The 20,056-nt window shown below is 48.9% G+C and overlaps 8 protein-coding genes across 8 annotated transcripts; 4 read left to right on the top strand and 4 right to left on the bottom strand.

Moving 5' to 3' along the window:
• Positions 1–41: 41 nt before the first annotated feature.
• On the bottom strand, positions 42–2,288 carry ASPWEDRAFT_109223 (uncharacterized protein; the record flags this gene model as incomplete). Its single annotated transcript, XM_040828067.1, has 5 exons — positions 42–523; positions 573–711; positions 768–1,146; positions 1,200–1,634; positions 1,687–2,288. The coding sequence occupies 5 exons, from the start codon at positions 2,286–2,288 to the stop codon at positions 42–44; spliced, it is 2,037 nt and encodes a 678-aa protein (XP_040691277.1).
• Positions 2,289–3,459: 1,171 nt separating this feature from the next.
• Positions 3,460–5,026, top strand: ASPWEDRAFT_39325 (threonine aldolase family protein). The gene is made up of 4 exons (XM_040835074.1): positions 3,460–3,757; positions 3,809–4,139; positions 4,192–4,529; positions 4,584–5,026. The coding sequence occupies exons 1-4, from the start codon at positions 3,581–3,583 to the stop codon at positions 4,947–4,949; spliced, it is 1,212 nt and encodes a 403-aa protein (XP_040691276.1). The 5' UTR covers positions 3,460–3,580; the 3' UTR covers positions 4,950–5,026.
• A 404-nt stretch (positions 5,027–5,430) lies between these two features.
• pex12 (ubiquitin-protein ligase peroxin 12) lies at positions 5,431–9,254 on the top strand (the record flags this gene model as incomplete). The annotated part of the gene is made up of 6 exons (XM_040837486.1): positions 5,431–5,471; positions 5,573–6,411; positions 6,454–7,377; positions 7,574–7,575; positions 7,737–7,806; positions 7,885–9,254. 6 exons carry the CDS (start codon positions 5,431–5,433, stop codon positions 9,252–9,254), a joined length of 3,246 nt encoding a protein of 1,081 aa, XP_040691275.1.
• A 459-nt stretch (positions 9,255–9,713) lies between these two features.
• ASPWEDRAFT_461033 (glycoside hydrolase family 125 protein) lies at positions 9,714–11,760 on the top strand. The gene is made up of 3 exons (XM_040836692.1): positions 9,714–9,967; positions 10,030–11,237; positions 11,297–11,760. Exons 1-3 carry the CDS (start codon positions 9,831–9,833, stop codon positions 11,566–11,568), a joined length of 1,617 nt encoding a protein of 538 aa, XP_040691274.1. The 5' UTR covers positions 9,714–9,830; the 3' UTR covers positions 11,569–11,760.
• Positions 11,620–13,643, bottom strand: ASPWEDRAFT_39321 (uncharacterized protein). Its single transcript, XM_040835073.1, has 8 exons — positions 13,514–13,643; positions 13,409–13,464; positions 13,103–13,356; positions 12,873–13,051; positions 12,487–12,810; positions 12,228–12,423; positions 11,990–12,160; positions 11,620–11,929 (listed from the first exon to the last, which is right to left on the bottom strand). The coding sequence occupies exons 1-8, from the start codon at positions 13,568–13,570 to the stop codon at positions 11,781–11,783; spliced, it is 1,386 nt and encodes a 461-aa protein (XP_040691273.1). The 5' UTR covers positions 13,571–13,643; the 3' UTR covers positions 11,620–11,780.
• A 216-nt stretch (positions 13,644–13,859) lies between these two features.
• rad18 (E3 ubiquitin-protein ligase RAD18) lies at positions 13,860–15,266 on the top strand (the record flags this gene model as incomplete). The annotated part of the gene is made up of 3 exons (XM_040830719.1): positions 13,860–14,388; positions 14,441–14,564; positions 14,630–15,266. 3 exons carry the CDS (start codon positions 13,860–13,862, stop codon positions 15,264–15,266), a joined length of 1,290 nt encoding a protein of 429 aa, XP_040691272.1.
• Positions 15,267–15,355: 89 nt separating this feature from the next.
• On the bottom strand, positions 15,356–17,277 carry ASPWEDRAFT_153616 (putative vacuolar sorting protein SNF7 family protein; the record flags this gene model as incomplete). Its single annotated transcript, XM_040829645.1, has 5 exons — positions 17,017–17,277; positions 16,704–16,956; positions 16,416–16,637; positions 16,152–16,346; positions 15,356–16,084 (listed from the first exon to the last, which is right to left on the bottom strand). Exons 1-5 carry the CDS (start codon positions 17,064–17,066, stop codon positions 15,356–15,358), a joined length of 1,449 nt encoding a protein of 482 aa, XP_040691271.1. The 5' UTR covers positions 17,067–17,277.
• Positions 17,278–17,356: 79 nt separating this feature from the next.
• On the bottom strand, positions 17,357–19,956 carry ASPWEDRAFT_39317 (TRAPP III-specific subunit 85 family protein). Its single transcript, XM_040835072.1, has 2 exons — positions 18,723–19,956; positions 17,357–18,672 (listed from the first exon to the last, which is right to left on the bottom strand). Exons 1-2 carry the CDS (start codon positions 19,810–19,812, stop codon positions 17,513–17,515), a joined length of 2,250 nt encoding a protein of 749 aa, XP_040691270.1. The 5' UTR covers positions 19,813–19,956; the 3' UTR covers positions 17,357–17,512.
• Between the last annotated feature and the right edge of the window lie 100 nt (positions 19,957–20,056).

Genomic DNA, 20,056 nt, shown 5'->3' with positions numbered 1-20,056 from the left:
AGAAAATTGCCATGATGTTATTATGATACAACTGGGGTTGATTAAATTGGGCCTTCTAGGTTGAATTGCCCATCGTTGAACTCATATGATGATAGATCATCCACTCCCATCCATCCCAGCCCATCCCATAATGACCCCCATTGATTCTCAAACGACAGATCAGGGTTCGAAAACGGAAGTATATCAGGCACCAACCCTGTTAAATCGGGGATATTGTCATGTATGCCAGCCTGATAAGCTTGGGGATTCAATGGAGTAGTGTTGGTTGGTTGGTTTTCTATCGTATGGTTATTGTTGTTCTTTTGCGAGTCTGAAGAGGCATCCAATATCTTCGAAACGAATCCAACACATCGCGAAATGCATATACTCGCTAGATCCCATCCATCATTCTCAGCTGCATCTTGGAGCTTGACCCAGAACTTGCGGAGACTCAATTTACAAGACTCGGCCACATTCTTGTCTACTGACTCAATGGTGCAGCGTAATAGAATGATAACCGTCAGGATGAGATGATGTGCTGTGTCTTGGATATTTCAGCGTAGGTAGAATAAGCACTTGTCATGGGAGCTTACATGGAAGCCAGAATTCTTGCAGTTGAGCTTTTGTCAAAGAACAAACATAGTCGACGATAGCTTGTGCTGACTTTCGTAGCCGCGAAAGGTGATGCTGTGTGCTTTCAATGCGATCTAAATTGCCTGATATACTTGCAGCCTTGGTCTATTAGCATTGTATCCCATCCAAACATCATTGAAGGGAAATGTGTTTACATGCAAAGCAATTCGACATAGTAATAAGCGGACGGATAAATAGCCGACACGTAAACTGCTTGAGCCAGATACTGTTGTTGGGTATCCTGCATTCGTTCCCTGAAGGTATATAGGGAGACTGCTCTCCCATTCGTCTAGATTGGATTCTAAACAGCTGATCTGTCTCCAAATATCCTGCTGGTCGATTTTCAAATCGTACACCAGGGGGAGTACGTCTCCAAGAATGACAGACAGAGTACAGAGATGAATGAAACATTCCGAAGTTTGGATGCGCTTTTCAGATTGACTGTCTTTTGTGACAAGATCTCCAAGAACCGGAACTCGAACGTCGTATTGCTTGCTGGTGATGCTTGGAGGAATGCCATGGGAAAAGCTTGACCTGGTGATTCTTTAGCAAGAGTACGGTTGATTAAATAGGACCCAGCTACTAACCACCGGTCATGAATCAATGTTGCCCACCACAGTCGAATACGAAGGGCCTTTTCATTTTCTGACCGTTTCCAGTGCGTCGGGTCTCTGTTTAGTCCCAAACTCTGAGCTAGAGCCACTGTCCTTGCGTTGTTGATTGTATTTCCTAGCACAGAAAATATAGGACGCCCCACCATATCCAAGACAACAGCATAAACTGTTGATAATCCGGGTGCTAAGAAATCCTGCTGCAGGGCTTCTACCGCCAAATTCCAAATAAACTCGGGATCTGGTTTGGGAAAAGGCTTTAGGATATCCGAGTGATCCCATAGAGTTAAAGTTAGAGCAAAAAATTCGCAGGCAAGAGCTGGTGAGATTTTATCACTGCCATGTTCGTAGAGTTCTAAAAATGACTGTTCATCGAGTATCGGAAATGCTGGATGAACTTCGAGGAAGTATCTTGATATATCTTAGCAAAGGGGGTCAACAGAAAGACCTGCATGCGACCTACAGTCTGACCAGTTCGTTCGCATATGGCCGCATAATTTGCCATAGAATCTCTTTCTGGCGTTTCCCTGGATTCTCCGCAATTGCCAGTCCCTTCCTTCCCCGTGGGACTTTGAGATACGCCACGGACTTTCCAGGAGTAGCAGTACTGCGTTGATCCGCTTCAACGGACATGGAACTGGGCCTGGAAGACATGTACTGTTCGAGGATCTGGATGTCTTCAGTGATCACTGGACTGACAACCATGGATGATATATCCCGTGTGTTTCTAGCATCAGGGGATGCGTGGTATTCAGACGCAATGCCATTTCGACCAGAATCCACGTCGTTGGCTGGAGGAGACTCGCGAGTGACCTTGGGAAGACTTTTCTGAAGAATTGGTTGCTGCCTGTGGGCTGATGCGGGATCTTGACGTTTCGAGGCGCGACGAGATGCAGAATTGGTCTTTGGAATGAATGAAAACTGGCATGGGATGTTCTGGAGACTGCACAAAACGCAGGGCTCCTCTGGATTGCCACCAGTGCATCGCCTTTTAAAGCGACGGCACCTATCGCAGGCGGGGAACTTGTGGGAGCGGTATGGTCGTCGTTTTGATGTAGAATCCATTTAAGCTATTCTTCAAGCTTTATTTCGATAGCTTTAGTAGAAATTGTTTGAGTGGAATCGAGTCGATGGTGAAGGTGAAGATAAGTGTTGGTTTGCGGGGTTTCGGCGATATCACCTTTATGTTTCGATCTAGTTTAGCTTCGACAAATTCGATCTGGAGAAGATTGACCAACACAACATTGATAGAATATATAGTATTTTACTCAGAGTGATACGGTTGATCTATTCATGGAAATCAATTGAAACTATATGCAGAATACCATGGATTGACTCTACAGTTTGCCAAACCATATTTTCTACCAACCCTTCCATAGATATCAAATGTCACAAAACACATCAGTTTGATTCATAAAAAAAATGCCAATTATACACACATAGTATACTATTTCTCAAGCTCTAATGGTTATTGAATTCGATCTTGTTCGTACTTAGATGTTACCAAGATAAGGCCTGAGACAACTGGCTAATATTCCACGTAAGTCGTAAAGAAAAAGACAATGCAAATTGAGCTGAACGCACTCAAGTATGGTCGACTTGAACTCATCAAACACCCTCTTATTAATGAGAGATTGAAGGCCTCGAGTCTCGCAGCCAATACGATCACCTTTTTTGAGATGCCATCAAACCTGAGTTGGGTGACATCTGAGGACTATATAGTGTTAGGGTAGGAGTCAAATAGACACATATGGCTTTGGAATCAGAGCTTGAGAGCTTTTGCCTTGATTAAAGGATACTCTTGTTTCCTGAACGTATTCTCCTAGTACAATTGCATTCCAGTCCCGGCTTGCTTAGTATAAAAGATAATGGCGCGGACTAGTTTCGATATGATTCGAATTCAGCTCGTGTAGTATCTATATTGAGAAAGTTGTGAGCAGGAAGCGATGGCAGATATACATAACATCAGTTGGATTCTGTCCTCTCCACTATACCTTTCGAAACAACTGATGCTGTTCTAAATCAAAGTTGTTTTCCGGCGGAAAAGATAGCCACACAAACCGGCGGAAAACAAGTATACCAACGCGGGGAATCCCAATCCATTATTGGATGGTATCAAGATAACATGTTGATAGTAGCCCGATGAGAAAGCCCTGCTGTAAGATAATGCGACTTGAATCCCCGCACCGGTAATTACTGATTGATGGTGGTCAGATGATGGAGATAACGACTTGCGGGGAATCCGTTTATTTGGATATTTAAGACCGCTCAAAACCACTTTTTTTTGTTATCAAAATCAGATTGTGCATCTTCGTTTATTCATAACCCATACCCCATCTTGACCAGCAGCCAGAATCATGGCTCCTAGCCTCAGTGACGTACCTCAACTGGACGCAGTCCAGAAGCTGAAGCCTAGCGGGGATGAACCGACTTTCAGATATACCTCAACAGAGAAGCTGAAAAATGCAGTCGAGAAGGCTGGTCGAGACTTTCGCTCCGATGTGGTCACAGTCCCAACAGAGAGCATGATGCAGGTTCGTATGGGTTATTTCATCTTTAGATCCGGAGCTAATGTCAGTGACCAGGCGATCATCGATGCTTCTGTCGGCGACGATATCTATGACGAAGGAGGTGATGCCTCCGTCAATGCTCTCCAGGACAAGATGACCGAGCTCAGTGGCAAGGAAGCAGCTCTTTGGACACTTTCTGGAACACAGGGGAATCAGATTTGTCTGCGTACACATCTGACGCAGCCTCCACATTCCGTTCTCGTAGACCATAGAGCTCACGTCCAGTGCTGGGAGTCGGGTGCATTGCCTGTCTTTTCTCAAGCATCGGTGAAAACCGTGCAACCCAAGAACGGCATTCACCTGACGCTGGAAGACGTCAAAAACAACATGATCCCAGATGGGAATAGTATGAAGCTGGGAAACTGACCAACTATGTTTAATGCTGACACTATTGCCAGTTCATTTCCCTCCCACTCGAGTCGTTTCTCTTGAGAATACTCTCAGTGGAACGATTCTCCCATTGAAAGATGCCCAGGAAATCTCGGAGTTTGTGCGCAATTATCCTGTACCAGATGAAACCCGTCCAATTCGTATGCACTTGGACGGGGCCAGGCTTTTCGATGCTGTGGCGGCTGAAGGGGTTAGTCTGAAAGACTATTGTGCCTGCTTTGACTCCATCAGCTTCTGCCTGGCCAAGGGGATTGGTGCACCCCAGGGTAGTGTGATTGTAGGATCAAGGCGGTTTATTGAACGGGCGAAATGGTACCGGAAGATGTTTGGAGGTGGAACTCGTCAGGTCAGTCATTCCATCCATCTCTTTGTCAATTTGGTGTATTAACATTTGCCCCAGCCTGGTATGATGGCTGCTTGCGCTTCTGCTGCATTGGATAATGCTATCCCTCTGCTTCCAGGTGTTCATGCCATGGCTAAGGAAGTCGCAAGGAAGCTGGAGGAAATCGGGTACGTCTTTGCATTGCCCGTGCAGTCAAATATGGTGGTCCTTGATCTCGAGGCGATGGATATCCCGCATACCGCCTTTGTTAAATACTGCAAGCAGTACAATGCCATCGTATTCTCCACGGGGAGACTGGTCTTCCATCAGCAAACATCGCAAGACGGGGTTTCGAGATTGCTCCAAGCCTTGGAGAAGCTCATCGAAGACAAAAAGGCTGGAAAAGAGCTTGCATCGAACCAGGTAACTGGCGGCTGCACATAATTATAGAGACGAAGCTATTGTATATATTTTAATCATAGTATTCTGGGAATTGAATCGTCACATAGAGACGACAATCATTGTTGATGCTTCATTTCAAGATAGAAAGCGGACTAGCCCTAATTTTCAGATACGACAGAACCTCCATGTCACTGCACATATCAAGTAGCAATATTGAAATATGTCTAAAGATATCTCCAGGAGAGAAGAACAGCAGACAGAAAAATGCTTTCCTTATATAAAGGTGAGAATAATTTCGTGATAATCTTCGAGGACGTTGATGTTGATTTTCTGTTTTTGGTTAGCGTTTAATGAGTCAGCAGCTAGCTTGTTTGCTCTGTTTGTTTGGAGACGCAAAGAAGCGATGATTTCATTCCATCAAGATCTTGCCCTGAATTCTACAATCAACGCATCCATCCCATTGTATTCTATACTATCATGCATAGGGCTTTAATGAAAGGGCCTTGGTGCCATTCGTGCCGCCATGATGTTATTCGCTCGTTTTCTACCATCTCCGGGGCTCCAGTACTGCCTCGTTACAGCTTGCCTTCTCGTCCAATCTGGAATGCCAATAACCGATCATTCTCCGTCTCTCGTCTTCGATCCGAGAATCCGTCTGTGAACAGCTCCGGCTCGCAAACCGAATCAGTGGAGGAAAAGGATGGAAAGGATGGGAAGGATGGACCAGCATCATCGAAGCATGTTCCGTGGTATCTGCAGGATGAAACCTCGGTCACCGAGCCGGTTTTGTCGCGAGACCAGATTCCAGCTCTCCCAGAGGACCCGCCAGCAATTCTTCCCGTGCTTCTCGACTATACGTTTAAAGACTTGGGTCTGGATGAGTTAAAGCTGTTTGACCTACGGGGCCTTGAAACTCCGCCAGCTCTCGGGGCTAATGTCATCATGATCATCGGCACTGCTCGCAGTGTTAAGCACCTAAACGTCTCGGCAGATCGTCTCTGCCGCTGGCTGAGGAGTAACTATAAGCTCACACCCTATGCAGATGGGTTGCTGGGTCGGAACGAGCTAAAGATCAAGCTTCGCCGCAAAGCCCGTCGGGCTAGAATCGCTAGCCAGGCTGGAGCAATGTTCGATGAAAAGGATGACGGGATCACCACTGGATGGATCTGTGTAAATGCGGGTGTCGTTGAGGAGAGTCCCATCGAGGAGCAAGTAGAAGATCGAGGATTTGAAGGGTTCGGTCGGGCTGCTGCAGGTACGCGGGTTGTGGTGCAGATGTTCACAGAGGAAAAGCGAGCGGATGTCAATCTGGACGGTCTTTGGGAGGCTACCCTGAAACGAGCCGAGCGAGAGAAACAGAAATATTCCGAGGTCACTTCCGACGCGCCCCCGAAAGAGGTTCGTTTTCCTGCGACGGTAAATTCATCATCTTCTGACCGTGATATTCGACAAATTCCCAGGTCCTCAGTAAGCATCCCGTTGGAGCAGAGGAGGGGTCTACACAGCACCCGCCGGACACAAAACGTCAATAGCGTGAAAGCAGCAGATGTCAACCTCAGGTCTCCTGAATCGATTCACGATACTACCCAACATTCCCTCGGATCCGGAATATCTATGGATTCCTTGTTCCAGTATATCTCCGGACTTTCAGATGAAAAGGCTCTTAGTGAATTGGGAAGTGGTCCTGCAGATCGGGAATCGACTCTTTTCCTGCGACTTTTTTATGATCGGCCACCGGAGTTTTCTGCAGAAGAAGAGGCCGAAGCCCAGATTCGACTGATGTGCCTGGCAATTTCTCGACAGCATCAGGCATACAGTAAAGAGAACCTATGGAAGACTTTCATGGACTACCATTGCTCTAGTTATCATTTCTCCGATGAAATGGGGTTTGAAGTTGTTTCAGCTATGTTGGCGGAACGACCTATAAACTTGGAGGGTGAGACGCCTTCAAATTGCTTGCCCGACGAGGATATAGAGCTTGCTCTGCGCGTTTTGGAACATCTCAGCATGCGGGGTACCGATGTTTTGAACATGAAAGTATTCAACTTGTTGTATGATGTTGCTGGCAGGATGAAAGGCCTGGCCCTTCGTCGGGTCTCACAGGTGATTGAGGCTCTCAATGTTCCATTTGACCCCGAGCAAGCCCGCATTCTCATGGTCTCTTTATTCCGAAATAAAGACTATGATGGATTCTGGAAGCTATGGCGCAAGCTCCCTCTCAGTGGTAGCCCTCGGACTGCTGCGGACTACGAACAGCTTTTCCAACTCCATGCTGATCTGGGCCATGAGCAGCGTGCCAGAGACTGCATCTTGACGTGGGTGCCTATGATGAGCCGAGAGGAGCCTCCAATCCCTCTCCAAGGACTGCTTGTACAGCACATCATGTATTGTCTCCTTCTCGCCGATCCGGAAATTCAACAAAGAGCTGCTAAAGGTAACATGAACAATCTGACTCGGCTGTGGGATCAATGTCGAAGCAACCTGACCTGAGGTGATTTATTCTTGACTGCTGTTCGCTATGTGTAAAAAGTGCAAATGTTATATACCCATGTACGATAACCTGTATTTTATATCTACTTGACAATATTCTACCCTCATCAATACTCACTGGCGATTTTGGCACGGATTTTAATATCCACAAATATCCCACGATGCATGTAGCGTAGATGTGTCTATATACCAGATGCCCGACTGAGCCTCGGTTGCGACCGTCGGGGAATGAAGCCCGCCTCTCTCCGCATTCTTCTCCTTTCTCCCATCCAGGGATCCAGCTGCCCTTCCATCATCGTCACCTTTCTCTAATTGCTGTCGCTGGAGGATGATTGACAGAGCACTATAACCATGGAGTATTTGCCCAGTCTTCAGCAGGAGTTTGACGAGCTGAAGCCGTCGCTATTCGGTGAGTGGTTTCACATGATCCGGCAGGAGAATCGCCTCAACGCTTCAGGAGACAATGGACGCTGACGCCCCCTTTCAGAACTGCTCGCAGAACAGCAGCTATCAGATCTGCTGCCTCCATCGATTCGCTATCTTCTCGCAGTCGCTACACACCGCCATCCCCGTTATCTTCTCCGTGTGTTGAACTCGTACGACGAAATATACGCCCTCGTTTCCTTCGTCGTTGAGCGCTACTACCTCCGCACCTTTGGCGGTTCCTTTACAGAGAACTTCTACTCCCTTAAACGCGAACGTGTCCTCCGTACTAAGAATGGCGAGATTCCACGTGCCCAGCTGGGAGCCCCGGGTCCCGTTCGCGACGCCCTCAAGTTGCGCACATCGGACGTCTGGAAGAACCTCTTGGTCATGGTGGGGATCCCTTATCTGAAGCGCAAGCTGGACGAAGGCTATGACATCCATGCCGCACCGCAGGCGTCGTTGATCTCGAGCGGCGGGCCGCGATATAACCCCAGTGACGACCTGCCTCCCAACCCAACTATCCGACAGCGTTTAGAATACTACTATAAATGGTTCCTGCGGAATGTCTATCCGTCAGTCAATGCGGCGTACTACTTTTCTGTTCTGGCCTTCAACCTGGCCTACCTCTTTGATAATACCAAATATTCTTCGCCTTTCCTTTGGCTGATCGGGACTCGCATTCGCCGTCTGGGATCTGCAGACCATCGCGCTATCGCTGCTGCTCTGGAACCCAAGCCGAGCAGTGGTGGTGCTCGTTCCCGACCCGGATCTGGCCTGTTGGGCATGTTGAGCCCGCAGAATCTCTACCCACAACTTCTCACGTCTCTACGCTACTTCCTCCCAGCATCCATCTTTGCCCTCAAATTCCTCGAGTGGTGGCACGCGAGCGACTTTTCACGGCAGTTGGCCCGCAAAGCGACCGAGGTTCTGGATCTCCCCGCTCCCGTGGTGGATGGGATGTCGGAGAGAAAGAAGCAGCAGGCAGAACAATCGAAGAAAGAAAAGGACTCTTCCACCAAAGACCTCAAACCCGCCCTGAAACCCCGCCGTCGCATCCAACCCCCTATCTCAGCCGCTTCATACCTGCCCATTCTCACCGTTTCCCTTCCGCCAGTGGACGTGGACACCGCCAGCGCATGTCCGATCTGCCACAACCCACTTGCGAATCCCACCGCGTGCCAGACCGGATATGTGTTTTGCTACGTGTGTATCTTCCACTGGCTTAACGGCGAACACCAGCGACAGCTGGACTTCATGAATGGCGAGAGCGCTGGCGCGGAATGGGATGAAGAGCACGCAGAGGGGGAGGGAGAGACAGTCACTGCTGGACAGAGTCGAGAAGGGAAGTGGGAGAGTGGGAAAGGAAGATGCCCAGTGACCGGGCGAAGAGTGCTAGGCGGGACGGAGGGTTTGCGACGAGTTTTGGTCTGATAATGTATTTTATATAATGAGCATATACCTATCATCTTTCTTGAACCGAGGATACTATTTCACATACTGCCTAGGATAGCAGCTCTTCCAGTAGACAGGCATCCACCTCTATTTCTCTCAACCCTCTATAAATTTTAACAAAAGAAGAAATAATAACAAATTCCCAGCCTGTGTAACCCCGCATTAAGTGTAAACAACATCAAATCCACCCATGAAGCGGGGAAATCCTCGTCGCTGCAACAATCCCGATGCAATGTCACCTTGCAGCCTCGGATAATACGATTATTTTCGAACCAGACCACAGTAAAAAGAGGAGAAAAGCAGGGTTCATTTCAACATAAATTAACATGGCCCATAGTATGTTGTCATGGCGGTGATCGACCAGATCTGTCTGTTTTCATCTTCTCCACCTTCTTCCTTTCTACCCCAGTTTCCGGCCTTTCGCAGTAATGCATCTTCTTAAATAGCCATTGAGCCACCGGTTTCATGGTTTCTCCTCGACTTTTGCGTTTTTCTTAATTTATTCCTCGCCCTTTATTCACTGGAGCTCAACTTCATCTATCAACTCCACCGGCCATGACGTTATTATCGTCGCTCCCCGCGATCGTTCTGGCCATTGCTCTCGGGGTTCAGAGCACCGCAGGGCTTCGTGATGATCCTGCCATTCTACGACGGGCGTGTCCTGATTATACATCCTATTCAGCTGCCGCCCAGTGAGTTGTATAATTATATTTCTTATTAAATTGTCCGAACTAACTTATCTGCCTCGTTCCAGTGCCCCATACAGCGGCGGCCCTCTGAACCTCCCCTTCCAACGACCAGCGGAGGCCTGTCGGACATTCGCATCGTCAGCAGTGGACAAAGTTATTGAAGATGTGACATCTCGCATGGTGGACAAGGACCTGGCCCAATTATTTCAGAATGCCTTCCCCAATACTTTGGATACAACCATTCGATGGCACACCAACGGCTCAACGCCAGCTGCATCGAGCAGGAACAAGAGAGCTAGCTCGCAATGGGAGGGAGCTCACACGTTTGTTGTGACGGGAGATATCAACGCAGAATGGCTGCGCGACTCGACAAATCAATTATCTGGCTATCAGGCCCTCGCAAAGAAGGATCAAAGCTTATATACGCTGCTCCTGGGTGCTATCAATACCCAGGTCGAGTATGTCATTCAGTCACCCTACTGCAATGCCTTCCAACCCCCGCCTCCTAGCGGACTGAGTCCATCGTCAAACAACCAAGATGACAAGGTACACCCGGCGTATGAGCCCTCTGTGGTGTTCGAGTGCAAGTACGAGCTCGATTCTCTGGCCCACTTCCTCGCGCTGGGGACCGAGTTCTACGAACATACTAAATCCACCGAATTTTTGACCAGTCGCTGGTACACGGCACTGAACACCCTTCTCAAAGTCCTGGATGCGCAATCAGAACCGACTTTTGACGCGCAGGGCCAGTTTGTCACTAACCAGTATACCTTCCAACGTACGACTACGGCTGGCACGGAGACCCTCAACCTGGATGGTGTTGGAAACCCCCTCAACAGTGGTACGGGTCTAATCCGTAGCGCCTTCCGCCCCAGTGATGACGCTACGACCTTTGGATTTTTCATCCCCCCTAACGCCATGATGGCTGTTCAATTGAAGAAGATCGCCGAAGTGGTCAAGGCCGCGGGTGGTAACTCGGATCTGGTCAAGAATCTCCAGCAGCGAGGCGATGCATTGGATAAGGCTGTCTGGGAGCATGGAGTGGTGCATCATGCCAAATACGGCGATGTCTTTGCATTCGAGGTTGATGGATACGGCTCGCGCCTTCTCATGGATGATGCCAATATGCCTTCATTGCTCGCGTTGCCCTTGTTGGGATTTACGGATCAGAATAACAAAGTGTATAAAAATACGCGCAAGATGATCTTGGAAAAGGCCGGTAACCCGTACTATCTGTCCGGCTCGGCATTCCATGGCATTGGTGGTCCTCACAGTGAGTTCTTCCCTGTGTCCTACAGACCTTACCAATAAATTGCTAATCACCTTATTTAGTCGGTCTCCAATATGCCTGGCCAATGTCCCTCCTAGTTCAAGCAATGACGACCGATTCCGACTCTGAAATTATAGAATCTATCAACTTAGTCCGCAACTCCAGTCTACTAGGTCTCGTCCACGAGTCCATCAACGTAAACGATATCAAGGATTACACTCGATCGTGGTTTGCATGGGCTAACTCGGTCTTTGCGCAAACCATCCTGAAGGTCGCTGCCCAGAAGCCGCATTTAATCTTTGGGGAGGGGGCAAAGCCTTATGTTGTCGAGTAATTAATATACCCGGTTGTGTTTTGTGCTTGCTTCTATATCATTATCTAATAGCGGTAGAAGAGGTATAAATATTAATTTATGGACTTTATCTTTTATGATATGATGCTAAGCATTATATGGAATATAATGACTGCTCAGAAGTGATGCGCTTTGACACAGATGTATGTATATCGCTTCCATCAGCACGAGGTAACATGACATTAGATATGCCTTTACTTTTTGGAAAAAAAGGACATGATATTGCCCTGTCCAGGCTTTGCACTGGGTTTCCCCTTCGCGCTCACAGCCGGCTTCTTCTTGGGTGGTGCAGGTGCAGGTTCATCCTCGGAGAAAGACTCCCATGATGGCTCTTCGATGGTGACTACCGCGGAAATCAGGTTAGCCTAAGAAATTACATTGACAGATTGACGAATCTCCTTACCAAGATATCCCTCGTCATCCTTGACCGTCTTCTTCTTCATCACTTGTCTCTTGCCTCTTCGGCGTCCTCCCTGAACCGTCACTTCCTCCTTCATTTCCGGCTGTTTAGGAGGAGGTTGATCGACAGGGGCCGGCTCTTCTGGGCTTTCAGCGGCATCGGGCATTTCTTCGTCTACTTTAGGGATCAGTATAAACCAAAACATGTAGGTCTCGGAGTTGTCGTTGTAGTTGTAACGCACCCTCATCTTCCTCGTCGTCATCATCCTCCATCATCTTTTTTAGCTTTTCTTCTCGCTCTTTCCTCGATTCGCGATTACTGGACGCAGCCGCAGCTGCAGAGCCCCCTTTGTCGGGGAAGAGTTCCTCGGGTTCGTCCTCTGAAGCATCGTCAAGATCCTTTTGCAACTGGGTCTCATCGGCGCTACTAGGCTTGGTCTTTCCACAAAGTTAGCTTTTGCTGTTATGAGTACAAAAATGAGTCTGATACGTTGCACTCACCGATTCAGCTGTGGAAGCCGCTGGAGTCGCTGACTCTTCTTTCTTTTGCTTTGGCTTCGCCTTGGCAAAGGAACTGAAAATGTTGCCCTTTTCTTTCTTGGCTGGCGCTGTTTTCTCAGTGGGCTTTGAGGAAGACTGGGTATCTGAAGGTTGTGATGGTTGCTTAGAGTTAGAGCTTGCACTCTCTTCCTTGGGAGTCTCTGCCTTGGTTTGCGGCGTTGCTTCCTTTTGCAAGGGCCGTTTGGCAGGAACTGTTGTCTTCGAAGATCCTGCATTTGATGAAGCAGCGGGTGCAGGTGGGGGTGGTCGTGCGCCCGTTCGTCGCTGTAGGTTGTTAGTATTTAATCCGACATTGATGATCCTGAGATCGATGGCCAGATACTAACCTTGACGTTTTTATTTTGGATCATGCCCCATTGCTTGCCATATTCCAAAGGGTCTTCATGCGCATGCGCAGTTATCATCTCACGAGTTACATCCGTCAAGACATTGAGATCTTGGAGAATTGTTGGCTGTAGACTGTAGACGTGCATTGAGGATATGTTTTGGAAAGTCGACTTTGCATCTAGCTCGGTGTTAGCGAGAGTGGCGTTAATGCAGACTAGAGGCTACTCACCTTCCAAGTCTTCCTCCCGCGCCAGAATAATTGAGGTGGTTGTGACGGAATCCGAAGCTTTATCTTGGTTGGGCATGGAGCTGCTGAGATAGGGACTGCTCTGCATAATCTGATCATCATCGTTATCGTCCGATTTCGAATGCGCGCCATTGGTAGGTTCCTCGGGAGGGTTCTGAGTCCCCGTCATAATGTAGGTCGCATTCACGCTGTTCGGCTTCTTGTTGTTTTCATTGTGGTGGAATTCATATAGCATCCTTTTCCCGACATTAGAACCGATATTTCAACATAGCGATAACAGCGACATACTGTTTGGCCAGGTTGCTGTGAACCTTGAGAGCTCGACTCAGCGAGCGATAGCTGACCTGTCTCAATGTGAGTGAGTTGCCGAGAACGCGACAGGACGATACCTACAGTTCGGCGCTCATTGAGAACATTCTCAGCCAGGTATCTCTTGTAATCGACTGCCATTGTGTTTGCAGAGACCCAAGGTCACAAGCGATGCTGCAGTTGTTCTTCTGTTCTCTTCTGTGCTGTCCACCCTCACTTCCCCAAGAAACCACGACGCGTGCCAAACCACTTAACGCGTATCAGTCAGCGGGTCTTGGCGCCGCCCGCTGCGAGATCTGCGATGGCCAGTATTATTCTCCAATTCGACACTGACAACCACCACTTTTCTCTCTGGCAACTAATTTCTCCTTTTCTCGACCATTCCTATCTCGTGCTCTTGAATGAGCACTGAGCAGATCCAGTCAGTCCAATGGAACATTCCTTCGACGTTCAAGACTCCACCGACTGGCTGGATACGCCGCTGTCGATTGTGGCGCCGCTCGAATCCTCGCTCCGTTGCCAGGTCTGCAAGGACTTCTTCAATAATCCCGTCATTACAAGTTGCAGTCATACCTTCTGCTCATTATGCATTCGTCGCTGTTTGAGTGCTGATAGCAAATGCCCCGCCTGCCGAACATCGGACCAAGAAACAAAGTTGCGCCGCAATTGGGCCGTTCAGGAGCTGGTGGAAGCGTTTACAAACGCGCGGTCGAGTGTGTTGGATCTTGCGAGGAAGGCTAGGGATGCGGATCGAGATAGTGCGGAGGAGCACCTCAATCAGCCTGCGTCAAAGAAGCGGAAGGTCGACAATGCGGAGCCGGTGGATGACGGCAATGTGGCAGACGAAGGCTCGGAAGGGAGACAGACTCGGTCGAGGAGCAAGAGAATAGATTACAGTCAAGGAAGTCTGCCTGCGGTGGAAGTCATTGAGGATGGGCCAGATGAAGATTATATTCCGGGTATGTTGTTCTACATCGTACCTCTTGCGCTGTCACCTAATCTCTTGCGCAGAGGACGAGCTGGTTGCATGTCCAATCTGCAGTCGAAAAATGAAAAACTCGGCAGTCTTTCAACATCTTGACAGCTGCACAGGCAGCTCGGCACCTCCAGCAGCGCAAAAACAGGCCTCCTTTGGGTACGTTATAGGGACTTGGAAGAATGCATTGTCTATGCATTTGTCTGATTGAACTACTTATATAGGTCCTTACAGCTCAATTCGCAGGGTTCGCGCAGTAAATCTAACGGCACTATGGATAAACCGCCGGAACGACTTCCCATGATAAATTATTCTCTATTAAAGGATAATGTACTTCGGAAAAAGCTCAAAGATCTGGGAATACCAAACTGGGGCAATCGGCCCCTCCTCCAAAGGCGCCATACGGAATGGATGAACTTGTGGAATGCGAACTGCGACTCAAAAGCACCCAAGACCAAGAGAGATTTATTACATGAACTCGATGTCTGGGAGAGAACACAGGGTGGCTGGGCTGCATCTCCATCGTCTTTTGATCCTGGCAACAAGGTTATGAACAAAGATTTCGATGGCGCAGCGTGGTCATCTAGCCATGGTGACGACTTCAAGCGATTGATCGCGAATGCGCGGAAAAAGAGTGGTGCAGTCGTTCAAACAACAAAACCTCAGGCATCAGCAGCCCCGGAACTGCCTGAAAGTATCCCAGCGCCCCAGCAGAATATACAGGGCCCCATTGCAATAGGCGAGACACAGAAGCCAGCAGAGCTACTTTTGAACCCCCCGAGTATAGATGGTGCTGGGGCCGATTTCCAAACAAATTCGAGTCCCAGCAATAGCCAGGAAATTAATGCCCATCCTGGATAGATTTTTTCCAGTTATTATGCAGAGATATTCACAAATGTAAAAGGATGTCCGCCAAGTCGACTCATATCATTGTTTTGGGAAGGCCGTTATTATTTAGCTGACAACGGATGCTCCTTTGACCCTGGGGAATCAGAGCCATCCTCCACTGACATCCGCGAGAGCCTTCCGATGCTCTCAGCTATATCTGAATCCACGTGTTTTTCGCTTGCTGCTGTGCGCGCGGCGTCCTTTGTGGTCTGTTCGAGGTTGTCCAGCTCGGCCAGCTTGCGGCGAGTTGCTTCTGCCTCCTCTTCCTCCTTCGCTTCCCGCTGTGTGTTCTCCAGCTCCTCCAGCTCGTCGTCAATTTCAGTCTCGTCGATTTCAGGACCGGCTTCGTTCATGATGCTTCCGACTTCGTCCACCTTGGACATCTCCTCACGCAACTCATCAACCACATCCTCGACCCTGGTGGCACCGCCGATCTGAGTGTGCAGGCCGCGAAGAACGCCAGTGCTTGCCTCCATCATCTGAATATATTCGACTTGATCCGCGGCCTGTTCGATTTTGGTGTAGACCTCTTCGAGCTGCACCAGTGTATTAAGCCGTTGCTGGAGGTTATGCTCTGCAAGTTTCTTCGAGCGCACTGCCGACAGCGCCGAAATCCGATTTTTGTTCTGTAACGCAGCTTTTGCGGTGGAGTTTAACTCGTTGATTTTCTTCTCTAAAGTTTCTACTTGTTGTGAAATTGTTGACATCAGCGTTCTCATAGAAGCGATGCTGGTATCCTGCTGGGTAATTTCTCTCGGTGCATTGTCTGAGGGCCTGAATTTGATTGTCTTCTGATGATTAGCGTCTTGCATTTTCATTTTCATTTTATTTTTTTATAAACAGATATATCCAACATACCTTGCCATCATATGCAATGGCACCGCTGTCGCGGGATAAATAGAGCAATAAAATGTCAAAGTCAGATTCCGACAATTGGCTGTCTTCGTTGAGAACTCTAGAGAATCTGCTCATGAAACCCTCTTTGGTGTATACTAGGTCCATTTTAGACGAGCTATGGTCCATGGCCTGCTTGGACACGCGGCTTGCAGCCTCCTGCGAAGGAAATTAGTACCAAGTCTAAGAAATTCAATAAGCTGCCATGTTTAGTAGACACTGTCGTACCTGAAGATTCTCAACCAAGACCAGCTCCTGAACCTGCAACCGGCCCGAAGATTCGTCGGATCCTACAACAATGCCCCTCAATTGTTTCATACCCCAGCTCATAACGTTCCAAGGGCTTAAAGCTGCCGGATCGATGATATTCCACTGACTTTTTCGCAGACTCGCCGGATTGCTGATGTACGACTGCACAGGGACCATGGTATGTTTGCGAATCGCTTCATCCTAGATAAGGAGACAAGAGTCATCAGCTGATCAGACCCCAAAACAGTGAAACATCGAAGACCATACAACAACAGTAGCAAGTGCTACCGGTCGACCCCATTCCGGGATCTCCAGATCTCGTAGCAGCGAGTCATCCGTCCTGAGGACTAGATGATTGCCCTTCGCCCGCTTGCTACTCGAGCCCCCCGAAGATGATATGTATCCATTCCTTGCGGCCCTTGTCAAAGCATGCTCCCACGCAGCGACATTAACGGCGTATCCGTCGGGGTTTGTTTTCTTCTGTAACGTGAAGTCGGAGTAAAGTGAGGGCAGGCGGTTTCTAGAGATCAGTTTAGTTAGCTTTCATTTCTCTTTCATTGATTATATTAACCGCACATACTTTCGGAAAGCGTCCTCTTTGGTGAGGATATAGTTGAGAAGGTCGTTCATCTTAAGCTGAGCTGAGCTGGGACTGCGGAAATGCGGGTTGAGCGTCAAGACCTGAGGACAAACGTTCACAGTGTAGGCAGTGGGGTCGATATAAGGAAGAAATCCCTTGCAGGGAGCAGTCTGCAGGGTTCAATGGAGAAGCTATATGCTCTGTCGTGGCCGTAAACCTCACCGAGGTTTCTGATGTTTTTGTTATGGTTGCTTGTCAACAAAACGATCGTCTGCGCCACTCCACCAACTGGCAGGGATCGTCTATCGATAAGGGGTATAATCACGTGAGACTATCACGACTCTGTGCATTATCACATGTTCCATGATTTAACAAACTACTGGTAGTTTTGAAGCAGAAATCAACAAGTCTCGAAGATTAATTGCCACACCCAAGTTCTATAAACGAAGTATGTCCTATCATGCGCCCAATTATACTGTAGTACCCCTTGTTTTACCTAAGCTCGTTCAAAATCATCATTTGGTGGCGTTCCGTTATCCGTCACTTGCGCTGGACTAAGACCTCCAGCATCTACTGGCGCTGGCAGTCCCATCAATGATTTGCGATGGTTGCGTTTGTCTAGTTTCTCGCTGGTTTCTTCCGTAACCAATGGGTCCGAGATAGCTGTGTCATATGCAGTGCCCACGCCTCTAGCTTCGAGATACCCGACCTTCACGGCATTCCTGAGATTGTCCACAAAGGTTTGCAAATCAGGCATGGGAAAGACGCCATCGCTATCGAGGACTTCAGCGTAGAGTCTTTCCGCCTCTTCGAGACAGGTTGAAGCCAGCGTTGGCTTGCCAAGCTTGAGCCAGAGGTCAGCGGCGAAAACGCTCCACATTCCGGCCTTCCTGCGACGAGATCCCCATCTACCACCACTGGATACAGTCCTCGATGCATAGCACGCTGAAATTCTTTCAGTGAAGAGTACCTGACCCACGGAGCCGACTAAATTAAGGTCCATGACCCGCATGGCCCACCTAGCTGCGCTTTCAGTAGCGGAGCCCCCACGAGACTTGAGCAATTCCACAGCTAAACAAAGACATCGCAGAGCATTTGGCGCATCTGAACACCTCGTGAGATATGAATAACAGGCAGTCTCGAGCATCTGGTCGATTCCTTCAAGTTTGGTCTTTGCAGACATGGAAAGAGGGTTGAGCAGCATGCTAATGGCATTCATCTCATGAACGCCTGCATGGTACCTCCAGGCTTTGTCGTTACCATAATCCGAACGCAGCAGCTCATATGTAGATGCGGACAGCTTCCAGTCACGGAGCATGAAGGCAAAATCGGCCATCTTTCGCAGAACCGCTTCAGGAACGTCGGGTTTATAGAAGCCGCGTACGGAATCATAATTTCCACTGGCGCCTGAGCCAGCTCCGGTGATACTGGATCTAGAGCTAGATCCAAAGCCGGCCCACCGTCGCGACATTGACATGAAACGGCCACTGATACCACGCCTCCGAGATGCTACCTGATCGTTCCAGACGGCTACCCTATTCTCCATATATGGAATGACGGACTGTGCGACTAATTCTCGAACAAAGGTTTTGATAGACATGACATCCGAATCAAATAGATAGGGAAGACCGTCGGTATCCAAATCGACTAACGGTTCTAGTAATAATCAGCAATCATTCAGTACAGCAGCCGAAGGGCAAGCGCACCTGTCTGGCCCACTCCTAGGAGGTGCTCTGAAGGCGATAGCCATTCACATTTGGGAACTTGGACACTATCGTCATCGGTAACAACGCATTGGGTGCTTCGGAGCCTGAGTAAGTGGCAGTGTAACCCGAAATGCCGCTTCATTTGATCGTAGAGCTTGGTCGACTCCGTAATGTCATCCTGGTCTTCGTCGTGAACCAGAACATAGTAGCGCAAATACTCCGCATTGATCCATTCTGGTAGCCTCTTGTCTCCACTGCTCGTGTCTGCGTAAAGCTGCCTCAGCGTCTCGAGCGGGGCGGTGTTGCGCGAACTTATCGCGATAACACTGGCCACCGGATGGCGAAATGTCTCATGAGGCGTCGCAGACGATGAAGAGAGAAGCTGACGTAGAAATTGCTTGTATAATGAAGACGCTCCCGAAAACCCCAAGAAATCTTTTGGATGCAGTGTCCCGCTCAGCGGATCGCCTGCAGAATCTAGTTGTCTTTCCAACACTTCCTCCACCTGTGCCAAAGGCGATTCTTGCCCCGTCTTTCCAACCTCCGCCCCCCGGTTGTTTTGTCCACCCAAGTCAACAAAACGAACTCCGTAATCCTCCCACCCCCGACTCGCTCCCACACTATCCCGGATGACAATCTTTCCAGGGATATCTTCTCCAAATGGCCGAATCAATTCCCAGAAGCCGCCCTGGAATCCTTTCTGCCTAACCAATTCATCCGTGTCGGCAGAAGCGTAGACCCCCACGACGGGTGAAAAGGAGCGGATTATCAGCGACCGAGTGTCGTCAGAACCATCGAACCGTCCTTCCAAGGGCGAACCCAACGATGATCTCGCCAATTGTGGTGTGGACGATCTCAGCGATCGAGCGTAGGGCGACGCGGACCGGATCGGAAGGTCAGAGGGAGTGGTGGTAGTGGCCGACAGAGGCGGGGTAGGGGAGGATCCGATTCTCGATTCCACCAGCTCCGAATCTAATGATGTCGAGGATTCATGCTGGTCTGGGTATCTGGTCTTGGATGCGACGCGCGGGACGCCGGGCGAGAAGGACGGCGGAGGTTTGACCGGAGCAGCATCTCCGGGCGATGTCATGGACACCGAATGGATTGCGATAAGCGACTTAGAGAGATAGAGAAGAATATAGAGCCCATGGGCTGTACAGTTCGAGGTGCGTGAGTGGCGTATGAGAGTGTAGGGCCTGAGAAAAAGGTGGAAGATGGGTATAGTTGATCAGCATTCCGGAATATGGCTGTCTTACTTTGAGTTGGCCATCACCAGTTTAATGAGGTGGTGAGTCAGGTGACTGGTTTACCTGCCCAAGATCACCCAACTCACT

This window comes from Aspergillus wentii (genome assembly GCF_001890725.1).
Source record: "Aspergillus wentii DTO 134E9 unplaced genomic scaffold ASPWEscaffold_3, whole genome shotgun sequence".
Taxonomy (NCBI): domain Eukaryota; kingdom Fungi; phylum Ascomycota; class Eurotiomycetes; order Eurotiales; family Aspergillaceae; genus Aspergillus; species Aspergillus wentii.
This window is presented reverse-complemented; position numbering and strand designations above follow the sequence as displayed.